We start from the raw sequence: 21,998 nt of genomic DNA on the forward strand, positions 1-21,998 counted from the left end.
AAACATATTAGAAGAAATAATGACAGAAAACTTTCCCTACTTGGTGAAAGAAATAGACTTACAAGTCCAGAAAGCGCAGAGAATCCCAAACAAAAGGAATCCAAAGAGGACTACACCAAGACACATCATAATTAAAATGCCAAGGGCAAAAGACAAAGAGAGAATCTTGAAAGCAGCAAGAGAAAAAGTTAGTTACCTACAAGGGAGTATCCATACGACTGTCAGCTGATTTCACAATAGAAACTATGCAGGCCAGAAGAGAGTGGCAAGAAATATTCAAAGTGATGAACAGCAAGAACCTACAACCAAGATTACTTTACCCAGCAAAGCTATCATTTAGAATTGAAGGTCAGATAAAGAGTTTCACAGACAAGAAAAAGCTAAAGGAGTTCATCACCGATAAACCAGGATTATATGAAATGCTGAAGGGTATTCTTTAAGAAGAGGAAGAAGAAGGAAAAGGTAAAGATAAAAATTATGAGCAACAAAGTGACAACAAATACATATCTATCAACAAGTGAATCTGAAAATCAAGTCAATAAAAAATCTGATGGACAGAATAAACTGGTGAATATAACAGAATCAGGGGCATAGAAAGGGAGTGGACTGATAATTCTCAGGGGGAAGGGGGCTCGAGTGGTGCGGGAAGATATTGGACAAAAATCTTACACCTATGGATGAGGACAGTGGCGGGGGGTAAGGGCATGGGGTGAGGGGGGATCAGGAGGAGGGGAGCTATGGGGGGGAAAAAGAGGAACATCTGTAATAATCTGAACAATAAAGATTTATTTTAAAAAAAGACAAATAAAGACTAGTGTGTGACATAAGCAATTTGTTTTTAAAAGATACTTCCTTTTTACACACTAGTAAACTATCAGATCATTGACATTTCACAGTCAATAAAATATAGTTGATAATATCAGAAACTGGAAACTGAATTGGTAACAACAATGACTTAATCTGGACTTATATAATTAATAAAAACCAAAATCACACTGCCCAGGAAACGCACTTTAAAAAAAAAAAGATACTTTGAGTATTTTTGAAACACTATGTGTCATAATGTCAAAATAACACTGCTTTGTAAATGACACTAATTACATGTAATATTTCTGCCATACAAATAACCTAGAAATATCTCAAACAACCCAATCTAACATTTGACTGAACCATGAAGAAACAGAAAAATCTAAACAGAACAATAATGAATATAAAGATTAAATCAATAATAAAAAATCTTCCACCAAAGAGAAGTCCAGGAACAGATGGCTTCACTGGTGAATGCTACCAAACACTTAAAGAAGAATTAATACCAATCCATCTCAAACTCTTTAAAAAACTGATTAAAAGGAATAGTTGCAAACTCATTTTACAGGGCCAGCATTACCCTGATATATAAGCCAAATAAAGACACAACAAGAAAAGCAAACTACATGCCAATATCCTTAATAAACACTGATGCAAAAATTTAACAAAATACTAGCAAACCAAATGCAAGATCACATTAAAAGGATCATACACTGTGATCAAGTGGGATTTACTCCTGAGATACAAGGATAGGTTTACATATGCCAATCAATGAACATGACATACCCTGGCTCATGTGGGTCAGTTGGTTGGGCGTTGTCCCATGCACCTAAGGGTTGCCAATTAGATTCCTGGTCAGGGCACATGCCTGGGTTATGGACTCAATCCCTATTTGGGGGCATGCAGGAAGCAGCCGATCAATGTTTTGTTCTCACACAGATGTTTCTCTCTCTCTCCCCCCTTTGTCTCTCTCTAAAAAAAACCCCAAAATACAAACAAACAAAAAAGCAACAACATAAAACAATAAAAATATATTAAAAAAAGAAATACTTGTGTTGGGGGCGTGTGTTAAAAAGTATACATATATAATATACCACATAAACAAAATGAAGAATAAAAATCATTTTGTCATCTCAATAGATACAGAAAAAGTATTTGATAAAATTCAACATACTTTAAAAAATGTTTTTTAAAGTTGATTTTAGAGAGAGGAAGGGAAAGGAGAGAAAGAAACATTGGTAAGAGAGAGAAACATGGATCGACTGCCTCCTGCATGCCCCCCACTGGGGATCAAGCCCAGAATCCAGGTATGAGCTCTGACATGGAATCAAACTGGTGACACTCTGGTGTATGGCACACTGCTCAACCAACTGAGTCACACTGGTGAGGGCTCAACATACCTTGGTGATAAAAACTCTCAATAAGTTAGGTATAGAAGAAATATACTTCAACATAATAGAGGCCATATATGGCAGATCCTTAGCAACATCATGCTCAACAGTGAAAAGTTGAAAGTGTTCTTCTAAAGCAGGGGTGGGGAACATAAGGCCTGAGAAATCATTTGGTCTGGCCCTGCCAAGGCATTAGGGGTGAGTTGAGTGTTTGACCAAATATAGCAGGCTAATTTTAAGTTAATAATTTTGTATGGCCTGCGAATGATATTATAAATATCCAAATGGCCCTTGGCAGCAAAAAGGTTCCCCACCCCTGTTCTAAAATTAGGAACAAGATAAGAATACCAACTTTCACCACTTCCATGCAACTTAGCACTAGAAGTTCTAGCCACAGCAAATTGGCAATAAAAAGAAATTAGAAGTATCTAATAGGCAAGAAAGAAGACTGTCACTATTTGAAGATGACACGATTTTATATATTGAAAACCTTAAAGATTCCACCAAAAAACTGTTAGACCTAATTAACAAATTCAGTAAAATTGCAGGATACTAACTCAACATACAAAGATCAGCTGCAATTCTATACACTTAACAATGACCTACTCAAAAGAGAAATTAAGAAAGCAATCACATTTACAACAGATCCAAAAACAATAAAATATTAGAAATAAATTTAATCTAACCAAGGAGATGGAAGACCTTTATACTAAAAACCATAAGATACTAATGAAAGAAATTGAATAAGATACAAATAAATGGGCCAGGCAGCATGGCTCAGTGGTTAAGCATCCACCTATGAACCAGTAGGTCACAGTTCGATTCCCGATCAGGGAACATAGAAGAATCAATAATGAATGCATAAATAAATGGAACAACAAACTGGTGTTTCTCTGTTTCTCTCTCTCTCTCTCTCTCAAATAAAATAAATAAATAAATATATAAATAAAACCACACACACAGGGTAAAAAGCTCCTTGACACTGGTCTTGACATTGATCTTAGCAATGATTATTTGGATTGGACACCAAAATAAAGGCAAAAATTAAACAAATAGGACTACATCAAACCAAAAAACTTCTACACAGCAAAGGATAACATCAACAAAATTAAAAGGCAACCTACCTGGGAGAAAATATTTGTGACTCATATATCTGATAAGGGGTTAATATTCAAAATACTAGAGGCCCGGTGCACGAAATTCATGCACGGGGGGGGGGGGTATGTGTGTCCCTCAACCCAGCCTGCACCCTCTCCAATCTGGGACCCCTTGAGGGATGTCCGACTGCCCATTCATCCCTCTCACAATCCAGGACTGCTGGCTCCCAACTGCTTGCCTGCCTACCTTCCTGATTGCCCCTAACCGCTTCTGCCTGCCAGCCTGATCACCCCCTAACCACTCCGCTGCCAGCCTGGTTGATGCTTAACTGCTCCCCTGCCAGCCTATTTGCCCCCAACTTCCCTCCTCTGCCAGCCTGGTCACCCCTAAGTGCCCTCCCCTGCAGGGTTGATTGCCTCCAACTGCCCTCCCTTGCAGGCCTGGTCCCTCTCAACTGCCCTCCCTTGCAGGCCTGGTGCCTCCCAACTGCCCTTCCCTGATGGCCATCTTGTGGTGGCCATCTTGTGTCCACATGGGGGCAGGATCTTTGACCACATGGGGGCAGCTATATTGTGTGTTGGAGTGATGGTCAATCTGCATATTACTTTTTTTTTTTTTTTTTTTTTTTTACAAAGAGGAAGGGAAACGGATAGAGAGTTAGAAACATCGATGAGAGAGAAACATCGACCAGCTGCCTCCTGCACAACCCCTACTGGGGATGTGCCCGCAACCAAGGTACATGCCCTTGACCGGAATCGAACCTGGGACCCTTCAGTCCGCAGGCTGACGCTCTATCCACTGAGCCAAACCAGCTAGGGCATGCATATTACTCTTTTATTAGATAGGATAGAGGCCTGGTGCATGGGTGGGGGCCAGCTGGTTTGCCCTGAAGGGTGTCCCAGATTAGGGTGGGGGTTCACTTGGGGCGTGGGGCGGCCTGGGCTAGGGGCCTGTGGTGGTTTGCAGGCCAGCCACACCCCCTGGAGACCCAAGAGGAGGCCCTGGTATCTGGAATTTATTTATCTTCTACAATTGAAACTTTGTATCCTTGAGTGGAGCCAAGTCTCCTGCTCGCTGGGTGGCTGGCAGCCATTTCTGTTTGGATTTGTTTACCTTCTATAACTGAAACTTTATAGCCTTGAGTGGAGGATTAGGCCGGCCAGGGCAGGGAAAAGCTTGGCTTCTTCTATCACCTTGGAAACCCAAGCCTCCCTCCTACTTTCTCTGTGGCTGTAGCCATCTTGGTTATGTTAATTTGCATACTCGCTCTGATTGGCTGGTGGGCGTGGTTTGTGGTTGTGGCAGAGTTAGGGTCAATTTGCATATTACTCTTTTATTAGGTAAGATATAAAGAAAGCATACAATTCAAAATACCCCCCACACCAAAAAATCTGATAAAAATGGGAGAGGAATGCCCTAGCCGGCTTGGCTCAGTGGATAGAGCGTCAGCCTGCCGACTCAAGGGTCCCAGGTTCGATTCCGGCCAAGGGCACATGCCTGGGTTGCGGGCTCAATCCCCAGTGGGGGTCGTGCAGGAGGCAGCCAATCAATGATTCTCTCTCATCATTGATGTTTCTATCTCTCTCTCCTTCTCTCTTCCTCTCTGAAATCAATAAAGAAATATATTTAAAAAAATGGCAGAGGAATTAAATAGATATGTTTGCAAAGACATACAAATGGCCATCATGCACATAAAAAAGATGCTCAGCGTCACTACTTACCAGGAAATATAAATCAAAGCCACAAAGAGAGACACATTACACCTGTAAGAATGGCTATTATTAACAAGTCTGGCCTGGAAGTCCTAGCCACAGCAAATTGGCAATAAAAAGAAATTAGAAGTATCTAATAGGAAAGAAAGAAGTAAGACTGTCACTATTTGAAGATGACACGATCTTATATATTGAAAACCCTAAAGAGATAGCAAGTGTTGGTGAGAATGTGGAGAAATGGAACCCTTGTGCACTGTTGCTGGGAATGCAGATTGGTGTAGCCACAATGGAAACAACATGAGGTTTTTAAAAAAATTAAAAACAGAACTACCAGGGAAATGGTACCTGAAGGAGCGGGTGAGCAAAGTGGTGGTGCAATAGTTGGCACAGAGTGGCGGTGCTAGGCTTAGTTAGCCTGGTTGTGCAGCAGCGTGTGAGGTGAGAAAAAAGATTCTCCATGGATGGAATTTGGTTGAAATGAAAATAGTAAAAATATAAGAGGACAAAAGAATTAAAAGCCAACAGCTTCTCCTGTCTTAATAAAATAAAGACTTATGGTTAAGGCTACCTTTCCAGATAGTCCAACAGCTAACTCACCAGTTTCCAAGGGCATTTGCACCACCTATGGAAAACATCGAATCCATGCACATCAGATGTCCTTGACAACTCATCCCACCATCCCCCTGCACAAAATTTGCTGCAGCAGCAGGCTATGAAGGCAACCACTGGGCTTCTTTTCATTACCAAGTAGATATAGTATCCCTGACAACAAAACAGAGGACATAAGTATCTCTTCACAGAATCACGGCCAGCCGAGACCACGCCAAGAAAACCAGCTTGCCTACACGAAGACCCCTTCTCTTCTTGGGTAGCCAGGATTTAAAGGAGAAACACTGACCTGTGCCACTGACTAACTTTTACACACTGAACTGGTCCTGAGAACTGAGATGTCTTCTTTATAAGTGAAGACTATACAACATAATCTCGAAGAACTGCACAGTGGTGCAAGCCAGAGGTGTACTGTGGTGTAACAGACTGAGAAACAGGCAAGTTAATCTTGTTGAAAGGAATTATCTTTTGTTCTATTTGCCAGTGTTAGTATTTTGCTGGCTTCAATTGTTACCTTTTTCTGGTTCCTTCTTTTCTATTCTTATGGGTCTCAGAAATCCCTCTCCTGACCCTTTAAAGGTATCAGAAAGTAAGGAAGGAAGAAGAAAATGCTAACTACTTAAATGAGAGTTCTGGGGAAGAGTAGGATTCCACTGAAGAAGGGGACCCTGGGTGCCCAACCTGACACCTCTGGAGAGTCTTGCCTGGCAGGATAAGTGCCTTTTAAAATATTCAACTACTTGGAAACCTTTAAATCCTAATTCCTGGTTATATTCTGCTAACTCTTAGATCCAAACACACTGGTCTATATACCATATTTTTCCATGTATAAAACGCCCCCATGTATAAGCCACTTTTCCAACTCCAAATTAAGAAATCAATATTTTAAACATTTTGCTGGTTTTCCTCTTTTTTAAAAAATATATTTTTATTGATTTCAGAGAGGAAGGGAGAAGGAGCGAGAGATAGAAACATAAGTAATGAGAAAGAATCACTGATTGGCTGCCTCCTGCACGCCCCCTACTGGGGATCGAGCCCGAAACCCAGGCATGTGCCCTTGACTGGAATGGAACCCGGGACCCTTCAGTCCACAGGCCGACACTCTATCCACTGAGCCAAACTTGCCAGGGCTGGTTTTCCTCTTAAGGCCTTTTTTTTTTTGGCATCTTAAGGAGTTGTTCTTCCAGTTTTCTCCACTGTCTGATCATACACTCAATGGGAGGAGATCCAAATTGTCTCTCTGCAGCTCTATTTCCATGCATAGCTGATTACATTCAGTTTGAATTTTTGCAGAGTAAGACAATCGCTTACCAGTATTTATCTTTTTATTTTTTGACATCTTTATGGGCTCAGAAAGCTCCGGTCCCTATTGCATCTGCACACTCTCCACCTCCACATCCAATTACGGCATCAGCTGATGTCAGTAACAATAAAGCTTGTGATTGGAAGAAGCCTGTTTGACAAGGTATGGGCAGCTATGCACCCTCGCGGCTCCCTCCTGGGCTGACTTCTGTATATAAGACACCCCTCGATTTTCAGTCTAACGATTTTAGAAAAAAAAATAGTGTCTTATACAGTACATGGAAAAATACAGTACTGCTAGAGAGAGGTCTAAGACTCTCCCATTGCTTCCTTTGTGTATCCAAACTGGAACCAATTCCTGAATGGCCACCTCTGGCTTCTTGTGGAGTCCCACCTTTTCAAAAGCTGCTGTCAAGTCCTAGCCGGCTTTCCAGAGATCACGCCACTCTAAATGGAGCACTGCAATTTGCCACCAAACAGTTAAGCCGAACCTAGAGTGAAGACACTCCCATCCCTGAATTCCTAAAACAGTTAAGGAAACAACCTGCATAGAACCCATCAACGCCACTTAACTCTTACACTGACTTCCAAAAGGCAGTTAACAAACTCCTAACTGCATCCCTGTAAAGATCCACCATTTGCTCTGATATCTCCTGTGCTTTCTAATTGAGAAAGTAGTACAAGTTACACAGCCCAGAGCTGAGAAAGGAATGCTTCCTCAACTAAACTGCCCTGTCCTGACAAGCTGAATATCTATCCAAGAGGCCCATCACTCAACTACAGAAAATACGCATTTTGAGCACTCACTCTGACAGACCCTGTGGATAAAACGAGAACTTCAATAGAAAATTAGTCAAAAAGGGCAATGTTGCAAAAAATAAATTGACTATTCTCCACATTCAGTTCTTCCCCCAATTTATTATGCCTAACTGAATGGATTCTAACTAGGTATCTAATGATTAATGGGGAAAAAAAGGTAGGCTACTACTTCTTTGTTACCCAACCTTCATAGCAGCCATTGTGGAAAGCGGGAGGTTAGCTACTCTCAAAAATACCTTCCTAAGCAAACTCTTCTCTGACATTATTTTTAGGGAGATAGTTGAATTAAACTGAGTAACTTGATAAAAGAAAATGGTGGGAATATGTTTTATCTCCTAGCTTTTATATGGATAGGTCTACATATGGCTTCAAACAGGTACCTGTTCTTAGGGAATATATTTCCTGCGTCTTGGCACCCAAACTTTAGTCAAGAGGAAATAAAACATATTCCAAAAGACCAAAGAAAAAGGATTATTAAGAGAGCATTTATATTTTCTATACTAACTGCTAGTGGATTAAAATATTTCAGTCTGTATGTTTCCTGGAGCAGCACTTAATGCACTTTCCTATCCATTGCAAACTTTCCAGGATTGCTTCTAACTTTAAAGAAACTTACTATGAAAAGTCTCAGCCTAATATAACCTGAAGTTAGAATTTTTTAGTATCATTGTTTTCCTACATAGATTCACTTTAGATCTATCTGAACAAGAAAGTGTATGTACTCTTGTAACACTACAGCAGTGATGGCGAACCTATGACACGCATGTCAGCACTGACACGCGTAGCCATTTCTGATGACACTCGGCCGCTGAGGCAGCCGCATGCCGAGGATGAAACATTTGCGAAATAATGTTTTTTCCTCAAAGTGACACACTACCCGAGTTATGCTCAGTTTTTTGGCGAAGTTTGACACACCAAGCTCAAAAGGTTGCCCATCACTGCACTACAGCGTTTATTTAGATGAGTCAAAATGTAGAAGTCAACATAAATAAAATGCTTGAGACTGGTCTTTTCACACACCTAAAATAAAGAGTAAAACCTGTGTATGATCCTGGTTAACTGGACATCTAAAGGATTCAGAAAATAGATTGTTAAAGATTTATCATATGCCTTCTTATTTTAGTTTTGCTTTTTCCTATTCTCTATAACTAAGTGCTATCTACAATGTGGCATCAAAACCTTAAAGCATTAATAGAATCATAAATTCTATAAATGTGTAGCAACTTTAGGAGACAAAAGGATGTTTATAACCTAACTAGAGATCCAATGCACAAAACTCGTGCAAGGGGCTTAGCCCTTGAAGCTGTGGCGGCTTGCCTCGGCCCTTGCAGCCCCGGCTTTGGCTTCGTCTGGAAGGTGGTTCGGCTGTCTAGCTTAATTAGCATATTATGCTTTTATTATTATAGAAGATAAGTATTTCTGCTGAGCCTTAGTAGTCTTAAGGAAAAAAAGGAGGGGATTGCAAAAGGTAGAAAAAATGTTATATTTGTTAGTGGAAAATTACTGAACTGAAACCAAATCATACTGTTATCAGAAACTGTTCCTATGTAGATGTTTTCTATGAAACTGGTTTTAAAAATGTTACAACCTGTTTTTTAAGGAGAGGTGAGAAAGATAGGGATAGAGTATAAAAACAACAAAAAATAGAACTACCATATAATTCAGCAAGCCCACACATCTACCTAATAAGAGTAACATGCTAACTGACTGTACCTTCTCAACGCCCACCAGCCAATCAGGAGTGAGTATGCAAATCAATTCAACAAAGATGGCAGGTTAATTTGCATATCCAGGCGCCAAGCACTGGACAGGATGCTTGTGTCGTTGCCATTCCGCACCACCCCAGCCGCTCCGGGCCTTTGGGCAGTGTGGGAAGGCAGAAAGGCGGCTCCCGGCCAGAGTGAAGGCGGTGCCAGCAGCCAGGAGAACGAAGGCCCATTCTGCACTAATCTTCATTCGTGCATCGGGCCATTAGTGGTTATATATTTGAAAGAAACAAAATCAGTACCTCAAAGAGAAATCTGCACTCCCATGATCACTGCAGCATTATTCATAATAGTCAAAATAGAACAATAACCTAAGTGTCTGCCAGTGGATAAATAGGTAAAGAAAATGTGCTATATATAAATGATGGAATATCATACACCCATAAAAAAAGATGGAGATCCTGACATTTGCGACAATATGGAAGAATCTGGAGGGCATGCTTTTAAGTAAAATAAGTCAGATAGAGAAGACAAATACTGTATGGTATATGAAAACAAAACAAAAAAAAAATCAATTTTTATGGAAACTGACAGTAGAATGGTGGTTTCCAGGGGCTGGGGGTATGGGTGGGGAGAAGTAGACCAAAGGCTACAAACATTCAGTTATAAGATAAGTAAGTTTACTAGTTCATTTTCTAACTGCAAAGAATAAAATAGTATACTGTAGCCCTGGCCAGTTTGTCTTAGTGGTTAGACCATCGGCCCACAGACTCATATATATGGAGTGCCCCCAAAATGTATACACACTTTCAAATGATGATATAGTCAGTGTTTATTAACATATAGTTCATTTTCAAAATTTAAAAGAAGCTACAGAAATGAATAAATTTTTTTGTTAATGCCTGTTTTCAAACTGATGGTCATTCTGGTCCAGGCACTGCTGATAACTCAAAGAAATGGAATCTCAAACATCAAAAATCATTTCGTTTGGTATTTGTGTAGTACTTGTGTGCCCTCAATTCATCGACTGTTGCCGGTTTTGTACCATAAACTTTATCTTTTATATATCCCTGTAAAAAAAGTCTAGTGGCACTTTAGGATAAATTTTCTTTGTTCAAAGCTTAATCTGGTTTCACCCATTATTTCAAATCAGTTAAACCTGAAAAGAGGTGAAAATTAAATACGATAACAAGTGTTAAAGTGTGTATAATTTTTTTGGCACACCCTATATTTTGTTGTTACTGTTTTTTTTGGTTAATCCTCACTGGAGGATATTTTTTCATTGATTTTTAGAAGAGAAGAAGGGAGGGAAGAAGGGGGGAAAAGAGAGAGAGAGAGAGAGAGAGAGAGAGAGAGAGAGAGAGAGAGAGAGAAAAGAGAGAAAGAGAAAGAAAAAGAGAGAAAGAGAGAGATCACCATGAGAGAGACAGATGGATTGGTTGCCTCCCACATGCGCTCCAACTGGGGGACAGGATGGAACCTGCAACCTGCAATCCAGACATGTGTCCCTGACTGGACCGACACTCTAACCATTGAGACACTGACCAGGACTCACTGTATATTTTTCTTTTCTTTTTTTGTTAATCCTCACCTAAGGATATTTTTCCATTGATTTTTAGAGATAGTGGAAGGGAGGGGGAGAGACAGAGAGAAACATCAATGTGAGAGAGGCACATCAATTGGTTGCCTCCCACACGCAAGCAAGGTACATGCCCTTGACCAGAATTGAACCCGGGACTCTTCAGTCTGTGGGCTGACACTCTATACACTAAGCCAAACCGGATAGGGCTCACTGTATATTTTTAAATTACATTTCAGTACTTAGGATTTTCCTCCCTGGAAATTTCACATACATTTCTTTTTTTCATTTGCTCATAGTAAGGGAGCTAAGAGGGAAACAAGTAACCTATAAGCAAGCCTGTTTTACTGAGAGTCTTAAATATATTTCTTATAAGAGGTATTATAATGATGCTCTTTGGTATCCTGTATTTGTACAAAATAATTATGAAAAGTCATTGGCTAGTATAATGTTTCAGATCTTTTTTTTAAGTTGAAAATATTCCTTGTTTAAAATATTACTTGGCTTACCTGTTGCATGAAACAAACTAGCTTCTACTCTGTGGGGAACTCTTGGTGGAACTTTCATAGATGCACGAATCTGGTAAAAACTAAAGCAAAAGAGACAAATAAATCATTTAAAAAACATTTAAAATACGCGATGCCCCAATTTCAATATAGCTATACATACTAAAGTAATAAAGTTGATCTGCTAATATCAGTCTCCCATAATATTTACCATTGGTAGAAAACAAAGTATGAGATCCACAGATCAAATATTAGTGTGGGATAAAACCCAAAGGGAAATCAGTATATTTAAAGATAAATGGGGAAAATGTAAGAAATATATATATGGTATTTCTTACTTAAATGAGAGAATGCCATAGCAACCAGAGGAGTTTAATAAGGCACCTAAGAATTTCATTGCTTAATTTTATTTATTTATTTTTTAAAGACAATAAGGATAAATTATTCTTATGCACAATTTTGAAAAGAAAAAAGAGTTATGTTAAAAACTGATTTCATACTATAAAAACCTACCCACTCAAAACAAATCTCAGATGTCACATGTTCTCTCTCTACCTGCCTAAAGTTTAGTTACTGCTTAATCAGTTCTTTATCATGTAACAACAATGGTGGCAAATTAAACACTAAGATATTTAGAAGAGCAGGAAAAGAACAATAATGAAACATGTACAAGAAGACATTCCATTTCCATTTACTCCTTATTGGACTATAATTCCAATGTTATTCAGTAAGATATTTACTGATGTTATTTTTTAAATATCACAATAAAATATTGCATAGGAATTACTTGAAAGTTTAAGTTTCTCATATCAGTATCCTAAGTAATCACTTGATATCTCAGAAAATAAACTAGTAAAGAATTTTTTATTTCCTAATATAAATTTAGGTAATTTATGTATGTTTATCTACTAGAGCTGATAGTTATCCTATCTAATAATAGCGTAACATGTAAATTACCATCACTCCGCTACGCCCACGATTGGGCGGCGGGAGGCTGGGGGGCGGGACTCGGGGTGGCCTATCTGGCCATTGAGAGGCACGGATCCGCTGCCACTGAGGGGGGCTACCCTGCTGTTGAGAGGCGCAGGGGGCGGCCGCTGAGGGGGCCTGCCACGGACACCCAGCTGCGCCTCTCAACGGCAGGGTAGCCAGGTGTCCGCGGCAGCCCCCCTCAGCGGCCATTGAGAGGTGCAGGGGGCGGGAATCCCGTCCCCTGCGCCTCTCAACAGCAGGGTAGCCCCCCTCAGCGGCCGCGGTCCATCAAAAGTGGGGGAGCTGGGTGCCTGTCTGCTCCGGCACCAGGCCTTTCAGAAGCCTCCGCCGAGCCGGAGGCTTCTGAAAGGCCTGGTACACCAGCGGACAGGCACCCAGCTCCACCGCGAAAAGCGAAAGCGTGTAGGGGACCCTACACGTGCATGATTCAATCATGCACTGGGCCTCTAGTTTAACATAACAGCTAAACACAAGCTTGAAATTAACTAGCTTAAATGGCAGAAGTAGTAAGGACCTAAGTAGCATAAAGAAAAGATGTAAAAGATTTAAAAAAAGATAAATCAGAATAGAAAAATAAAAGAGTAAATTATATCCTTGAAAATACTCGTACAAATAAGTCAAGCCTTATATCTAAAAACAGTAAGCCTCTCATCATTAGATTTTTAAAAGATCAGTAACAATACTCTTCAAAAGTCCTCTATTGATAGGGAACCAGATTGTAGAATAGCAAATTAATAAAAGCAGTAATTATACATGCTATATTTATGCTGGTTGACAATAAAAGGGAACGATAACTCACATAATCCTTATACCCAGTTCCAAACCTCCAATTATTTATAAACTACCTCCACTAGGATATGTTAAAGAGAAAACCACAGGCCCAAACTATTATTTATGCTAAAACCCATCACAAAGAACCTAAACTTAATACCTCACCCAAGTGCAGTTTCAACCTTTTCTAGGAATGTTATCTTAATTGGTTAGTCTGGAATTTTCTGGCCACTACCAATGAGGTAATTTGTCAAGCAGGCCCTCTCTATCCACCAAAGGAAGTTCAGACAATCTGCCTGATAAGATCCCTTCTTTCCTGTAAGATAACCTTACTTGAAACAACCCTTTCTTTTATTTTCTAAGAACTTTCTTGTCATAACTAGTTTCTAAAAGCGTCTTCCATATTGTACAGCTTCTGGGGCTCCTCTCTGTTTGCTAAATGGGATCTGCCTGATTCATAAATCACTCAATAAAGCCAACTGTTGAATTTTTATTCGTTAACAGATATCTCATTTCAAACTCAACATATCAAAATGAACTAATCTTGAGTCCCACACCCGTCATCTTCTTCAGTATTTCTAATATTGTCTAAGTCAATGTGATTTAAAACTTCAGTGTTACCTTTTAAATCTCACATTACAAATTCTAAATCTGTAAAAGTCAAGCAATGAACTGATATGCCCACTGCCTATTTCCATCAATTAAAAAATGTTTGCCATATTTGATTAAACAGTACTTTTTCCCTTTGCTGAGCTATTTCAAAGTAATCCTAGACATCATGCAAACCCATACCTCTTCATATGTTAAGTGTTTTCACTCAGCATCATCCTCTAAATGGAATCAGTCATTAAATCCTACTATTTATTCCCCAAAATGCCTCTAGAATTAAGGTGTGTGATAGGTTGATTTAAAAAATGTTTCCAATTTTTTTGCCCATCCCTGTTCCTACACCTCTTGCAATGTGACTTCCATTAAAAAGTGAGTGTAGTTCCCAACCCCTTGAATCTGGGCTGGCTTTATGACTTGTGGGAAATACAATGTGGCAGAGATGCCAGTGTGCTCATTCGAAGCCTAGGTCTTACAACGTCTTCTTATATAATTTCTTTCACTTTGGAAACCTGCTTCTTCCATGAGAATAAGCTGGAATATGAGAGGTCATAAACATAACTGAGTCCATCCAGGTGAGGCAGTGAGGACATTTTGCATCAACTAGCACCCAGCCAACCCAGAAAAGATTAGTCAAGCCAGACCAGATCAGCCGAACCACTCAGCTGACTTATAGACTTAAAGCAAAAATAAATGTTTATTGTTGTGATGCCACTGAGGCTTTCTGTTTGTTATTAGCTGCATTACTGTGGCAATACAGAACTAATACAGAAATTGGTACCTAACAAAAACTTAAAAATATGTGGCACTGACTTGGAGACCAAAGTAACAGGGTTACAGCGGCAAGAAAAACAAGGAAACTATAGGAGACTTAAAAAATGGTAACCCATGTTATGTAGTGATGAAACTTATGTAAATATGTCAGCAATAACTTAGAAGAATTTAGACAATGTACCTAAGAAATTTTTGTACGTTAGCAAGCTAATTTCCAGGCAGAATGCTAAAAATGTCACTGGCTGCTCTTACCTAAGTATAAGATTTTGCAAGAAGGAGATAAGCTAAAGAAACAAGTGGTCATCTTACAAGCATAATCTAAGAGAGACCAGGACTTGCTGGGTTGGAATATAAAACTGTTTCCCTAAAGATTTTTCAAAATAAAATGCAGCCATAGACAAAGATCAAATCACGGTTGTGGCTATAAATCCCTTTCTTAAGCTCTCTAAAGGAATTAAGGCAGTGTCTAAGTACACGTTTTGTTTGACAAGAGGGTTTTTAGGGAATTTAAGGGCATGATCCCACAGAATTCTGATCCTCCAGGAGTAGTGACTACATCTAGAGAATAGTCATGCCTTAAAATACAATTTTGGGTATAGGTTTCATGGAATGGGTTATATAAAAATATAGATACCCAAGAAAAAAGGAAAAGAAGAAAAAGAAAAAATATATAGATACCCATACAGTTTTAAATTTTATTGGCCAAAGAACCACTAGCCTAGACACCTTGTCTGGTCTTGTAACTTGCTTAGCCAATAGAATGCAGTGGAAGTAACAAGTAGGCCTATTCAAGGGGCCTTGGCATCCTCTGCTCTTTCTTGCACTCCTGCCTCTACCATGAGAAGAAGCCTCGGCTGTCCTACTGAGGGATGACAGATCATGCGAAGCAGAGCAGAACACAATTGTTTTATATTTTCAAAATGGCAATGCCAAACAAAAACAAACAAACAAACAAAAACAACAGAAGATTTCTCTCATTCTACTCCTGTTAGTCACAGCTGCACTACTATCATTCTTAGTACAGACCTTTGGGTATATATCTTGAGTAAGTGCAAGCACCTCTAAACTGTTCCACCTGCTTCTATTTCTTATACACAACCAACCATCAATCTAATATAGCATAATCTTCATCAAGTTAGTAAGTCCTTATTGTAATAATAGTAATAATTTCATTCTTACTTGGAAACCATCAATAGCTATCCTAGTCCCTAGTCTCAACTCTTCCCCAGACATTAAAATGCTTTCACAAACATAACCTCTCCTTTTTTTACTATCTTTTCTTCTAGAGAATATCCAATCTCCTAAGTATTTTTTGAAATAACATATTAATTCCCAGTTCCAAGACTTGATTCATGCTGCTCTCTCTTAGATGTGTGGATCTCATACTTTTTTTTACACCAATAATAAATATTATGAGAAACTGATATTATAAGTTTATCCTTTGCTTATCCAAGTCTTATTCATACTTTGATTCTATCCTTCCATAATGACTTTCCTAATATATAACTAGAAAGATATTTTTCCTAGAGCACTTCCTACATACATTTTTTGAACATTCATCATTTTGTGTCCTTATTTGGTGTTTCAGATATATATTTTATTTTCCCTGTATACTATAAGCTTTTAAAAAAGGAGAAATGAGATCTTATACATTTTCATTAAAGTTCTCTCAATTATTGGTATAAATATATAAACACATGTTAAATATATCCAGTATTATCATTATATCCATGTGGATAATTCTCAAACATGTATTTAACCCTCTGCACTCGCTTGCTTTTTTCTCGATTCCTTTATTCTACTTGGGATTTAATTTTTTAAATACCCCAGATTTTACAAAGTGCGGCAGTAGAATAAAAAACTGAAGTTTCTTTTCATACAAACTTATTTATTTGGATTTTTTTATATTTCAAATTATTGATACATTCAAAGAGTAATTTTAATCTCGACATCCGAGTGCAAAAGGTTAAAAATAAATTTCTCTGAGAAAATAATTACTTGAATATACCTCACTGTTTTCCTTATATATACTGGAACAAAAGTATGTAATTAAATATAAAAGAAAACTGTACATACTATCTTATACAAAATATATAGTTTTCACATTAAAATACACACCCTCTCTGAAATAAATCCACATTGTAGAACTTGTTTAGCTCCACGGAGAATTCTACCATTGCTTGAATTTCAGTCATTTTTAATTTATATTCAGAAGACAAATCTGGTAACACCACCTTGGCTAAAGAAGGGGAAAAAATAATGAGAAGCTCAACAACAAAAATGCCAACTTACAAAAACACTACTATTTAAACATATTTGAGTATCATATATAGGCAGAAAAGAAAAGTGAAGCAAATTAGTGTATCTAACTTAGACTAACCCAACAAAATAGCACCAGAATCTATACTTACCAAGTATACTTACTAATAATATATTTAGTAAAATAGCACTCTATAATATATATCCTGTTAGAATGCTTTTTCTAAGATTTGTTTCCCTTTGTAGCATGTGATAATAAATAATACACCAAATTACTAAAAGAAACTCTTGACTTTATCTATCATAAATAAAATAGTAACTTATTAAGGAAAAATCAAACTACCTAATTATCCTCTTCTAGTTCTACATTGCACATAAAGGCAACTCCAAAGTTAACATTCTTTAATCCCCATTTATACTCATGAAGGTTTTTCTCTGTTAGGTGAAGTTCTTAAATGACTATTCATCTTTAAATTTCAAAAAAAATTTCTTCCTCATTACAAAAACCTGAAAGCATTCATCTTCAAAAATGTTAAAATAATACAGATAAGCAAAAAAGAAAACATTCACAATTCTATTCACTAAAATATATACTTTGGTATATACTCTTCATATGTATGTGCATTTGTACAATTTCTATAAAGGTGGTATCAAACCACATGTGTATTTTATAATCAGTTTATTTCACTTAATTTTTTGTTGTTGTTAATCCTCACCTGAGGATATGTTTTTACTGGATTTTAGACAGAGAGGAAGGGAGAGGGGGAAGAGAGAGAAAAAGAGAGAAGCATCATGTGAGAAAGAAACATTGATCAGTTGCCTCCCGTATGCACCTAACTGGGGACTGAACCCCGGACCTGGGTGTGCGCCCTGACCAGGAGGGAATCAAACCTGTGACCTTTTGCTGTACAGGACAATGCTCCAACCAACTGAGCCACATTGGCCAGGGTTCACTTAATTTTTTTGATGAACATCTATGTCAATAAATGTAGTTTTATAACATTATTTTTAATTGTTAACTATTACACTGTGAATGTTATAACTGAAACAATCTCCTATTATTGGGTATTTCAGTGGTTTCCATCTTTTTACTATTTCAAAAAAGCATTGATATAATCATCTTTATCGATAATACATGCTTTATAAAACAATTCAGAGAAGGAAGTATTGAAAGACAATTCTCCAGAGTCTTGTGTTTCTGTATGTCTTGCAGACAGAGACAATTACTACCTATTGTTCCAGGCTATATTTCAAGGATGTGTTTAGCAAAATCTAAGGAAATCAGAGATAGTATTTCATTCTGGAACACAGGGCAAATATGTTTACTATCCCAAGTAACAGAGATAAAGTGTCACCCTGAGGCATAAGTCAGGCAAGATTATTGTCCAAAAAAAATTATTCAGGTACCCTTAGCTCAGGGTTCTTCTACTATAACACAACCTACTCATATATAGGTGTAGCCTGGTACTCTAGCTACTGCTATTGCTGTGGGTATAAACTATCCTCCTTTATACAGGAGTCTCATGTCTTCTGACCACATCCACAGCACTGGTGGCAGGCTAACTTGTTAGCTTGCAAATGGGATAAAATCTTAGACCCTTCACAGCTCTTGAAATAGTTCTTCATGGAAATTTGACATATAATCTGATCTATTATGAATTAAATGCAAAAGAAATGCCATAGTCTTACCTCTACTGGTCAAAGCTTCATTTTAACATTATTAAATAACAAATCTTGTACTTCCAGTTACTGATTCTTGTTAAAAATATATTGTTCCTCCTATGAAAAAGGAAAAATAACATCTCAAACAAAATAGTAAATATAAGAGTCCACTTTAAGGAAACCTATGCTTTGTTAGTTACTTAATATTCTCAATATATCTAAAAGATCTATATCCTCTGTAAGGTTTAGGAATAAGTTTTGGGGATTTTGTTTTCATTCACAGTTTCACTGATATCAGCATTAACCATTATGTCTTTATTAAAGATCCACTTGTACATATTTTAAAGCACAATAATAAATAGAAGACTACTTTCTTCTGTTTAGTGGTTCAGAAAAAATCTTCATGAATACCCAAAACATTATAAATCTATTAATTTTTAAGATATAGAACTCACAATTTTTAAATAACTCCCTGGGTAGAGAAATGATTTTCAAAGTCATTTCTGAATGAAATGTGTACGTGCACAAACACAAAATCACACATGTGCTAAGTTACGTAAAATATTTTGACAAAAATGTTGCCTAGATATGCTATAGTTTTTCCCAAACTCCAAATATTTATTGCTTAAATTAAAAATGAAATATTTTGCCATTGGTATAATTATTTTAGGTACTAAAAATCTATACATATAAAACCCTAATATGCAAATAGACCGAATGGTGGAACAACCGAACTGGTCGCTATGATGTGCACTGACCACCAGGGGGGCATGCGCGGAACATGGTGGGCATTGGCCGTGGCGGGATGGTGGAGCAGGTAAATGGAGGCACCAGACCAAGGTGGGGTGCCAGTCACTGTCATTGGGGCGAGTCTCTGGTGGTTACTGAAAATTCTTTGCTCCCGTGTGCTGTGGTCCTGCCCTGCACTCGCTCCTGCTGCCAGCGCAGTGCTGGTCCAGATCTCTCAGCGCAGTCAGTGGTTGTGAGCGGCGGCTGCCGGCCCCAATTGCCCCTGGAGGCTTTTCCACCTCCCCCTGCTCCTGAGGGGCAATCAGGGCAGCAGCAGCCGCTGTTTGCACCTGCTGACGGCGCCAGCCCTGCTCTTACCTGCTGCTGGCACCAGCCCCAATTGCTCCACGCCGTCAGCGGGTGCGAGCAGGGCCGGCACCATCAGTGCATGGGAGCAGTGGCAACGGGAGCAGGGCTTCAGGCAGATAGGGGACCGGGGGGGTTTTGGAGGGAGGGGCCAGGTGGGGGCGTGGAGGATGGGCCGAGACCTGCCTCTGTGCCCACCGCAGCCTTGGGTCCCACAGTTTCTTTTAAGGTGCATGAATTCATGCACTGGGCCCCCAGTGTTAGAATAAAGACCACGTGCACTCTTTGGCAGATATTTTTTTTCTCTCCATCATAAAGATGTAGACTACCACCTTCCATAACTGTTATTTTGAACCTTAATAATCACATCAAAAAGCTTAAGTTACATACAGTTATGAATTGAGAACAATCAGCCAATGACATGTAGATTAATCTTGCATCTAAACCTGTTATCTGGTGTAATTCTGGCCACCTAAATTGTTTAAATCTTCATGGTTGGTTCAGTCTAAATATCTGTCCTATTTTTTGATGCAGTTGCCTTTTTGATTGGCTAAGGCCCTAACACTCTGCATAGTTCCCGCTTGTAAAGGTTAAATATGCTAAGTCACTGGATTATATCCTGCTTTAAAATGGCCAAGCCACCTGTTACTTGTCTGACTCTGAAAATCACCACCATTCAGATGGCTTTAGCCTTCTTTTGCCTTCACAATTATTCACATGCACACACTTTCATCAGTGACATTTCATTTTAAAAAGTGATTCACAGTGAAGATGAGTTTCTATCAGAATCATTACAATAGAGTGGACACGGACAGTCACTGGTCTAGAAACTTTTGCTTCCACTCCTTAGACATCAAGATGAACTCCTGAGGGCCAGTCATATGCTATACTGCAGAAATTATAGAAATATTTAAGAAGATAAAATTCTTCTCTTTTGGGGAGAGGAGAAAAGGGAGATCTTCAAAGGAAAGACAAAGAGAATAGCTCGATAGACAAACTTTTTTTTTTTTAAATGTATTTTATTGATTTTTTACAGAGAGGAAGAGAGAGGGATAGAGAGTTAGAAACATCGATGAGAGAGAAACATCAATCAGCTGCCTCCTGCACACCCCCTACTGGGGATGTGCCTGCAACTAAGGTACATGCCCTTGACCGGAATCGAACCCGGGACCCTTCAGTCCGCAGGCCGACGCTCTATCCACTGAGCCATAACCGGTTTCGGCTATAGACAAACTTTTAAAAAATCTCTCTTTCCCTTTTTATACCAAATACAGGTCAAATAACAATATAAAATAGAAACCAAACAGAACAGACATTCAGAACTTTTTGGAGCACCTACTCTTACACCAGTAACTTCAACTATGTTATTTTATTTAATTATCATAAAAATGCAAAAGAGCTGTTATTACTCCATTTTACAGGTGAGCACACTAAGGATCAGAATGGTTACATAATTTATCCAAGGTCACATTTAGGAAATAATGAAAAACGACAAAAATCTCAAATGTATAAAACTCCACAGTTTACATTTAAATTTGCATATTTCTAAAGCCTACACCTGAATTGTTATAGCAAACAGATTCAATGATCATCAAGCCATAAGATAAATATACCAATAATAAAACAAAAACTGAAATCAGAATGCAACAATGAAAAAACATTTGCACTTGATAAACTTTCCATTTAATTTTCCATTTAATTAACATTATTCCCTAACTATGAAACCTTCTAATTTCCCACATCCCACAAATACCATATCTGAAGTTTTAAAGGCATTGTTCTTGCCCTGGCCTGTGTGACTTAGTTGGTTGGAGCATCATCCAGCACACCTAAAGGTCTTCTTGATCAGGGCACATACCTAGGTTGCGGGTTAGATCCTTTACCCTGGTGGAGGTTGGGGGCATGTGGGAGGCAACTCTCAAAACAGAAAACTATTCATTTTGGATAAGTGTGTTAATATAATAGAAATCCATATAAAATTATCTTTAAACATAATGTAAAAAAAAATGTTAGGAACTTTTGAGAGCCTTTCCATGGTTGACTTAGTACATGAGAATGAAGTAAAGAAACAGAAAAAACGTTGATTGCTTATTATGGGGCACTTAATGAAAGCCACCTCTCACATTATATGGAAAACAGGATTTAATTTATCAAAAGCAGTTCATATATATTTTTCAGGGATAAATCTATGCCATAAAACAAACCTGCCAGTAACATAAGACAGAGTGCCTTTGAATATATCATGTTATTATCTGCCTTAAAAAACACACACAAAAAAACCGGATAGCCCAAAGTACCAAAAACTAGTT

At 38.4% G+C, this 21,998-nt stretch overlaps 1 protein-coding gene and 1 pseudogene across 8 annotated transcripts in view; one reads left to right on the top strand and one right to left on the bottom strand.

Moving 5' to 3' along the window:
- The window catches only part of FAM135A (family with sequence similarity 135 member A), a 101,722-nt gene that overhangs the window by 74,696 nt on the left and 5,028 nt on the right, over window positions 1–21,998 (bottom strand). For all 7 annotated transcript variants that reach the window (XM_079780954.1, XM_079780953.1, XM_079780956.1 and 4 more), the window contains exons 2-4: window positions 18,622–18,711; window positions 16,792–16,912; window positions 11,533–11,612 (exon numbers count right to left, since the gene is read on the bottom strand). In XM_079780954.1, coding sequence (XP_079637080.1) covers window positions 11,533–11,612; window positions 16,792–16,868 — 157 coding nt within the window. In that variant the 5' untranslated portion in view covers window positions 16,869–16,912; window positions 18,622–18,711. The remainder of the gene's footprint in view (window positions 1–11,532; window positions 11,613–16,791; window positions 16,913–18,621; window positions 18,712–21,998) is intronic.
- LOC307105273 (DDB1- and CUL4-associated factor 16-like) lies at window positions 4,846–7,546 on the top strand (annotated as a pseudogene). The gene is made up of 2 exons: window positions 4,846–6,460; window positions 7,212–7,546. The product of its transcript is annotated as a DDB1- and CUL4-associated factor 16-like (transcript).

The sequence above is a fragment of the Cnephaeus nilssonii genome (assembly GCF_951640355.1).
Source record: "Cnephaeus nilssonii genome assembly, chromosome: 9".
NCBI lineage: Eukaryota > Metazoa > Chordata > Mammalia > Chiroptera > Vespertilionidae > Cnephaeus > Cnephaeus nilssonii.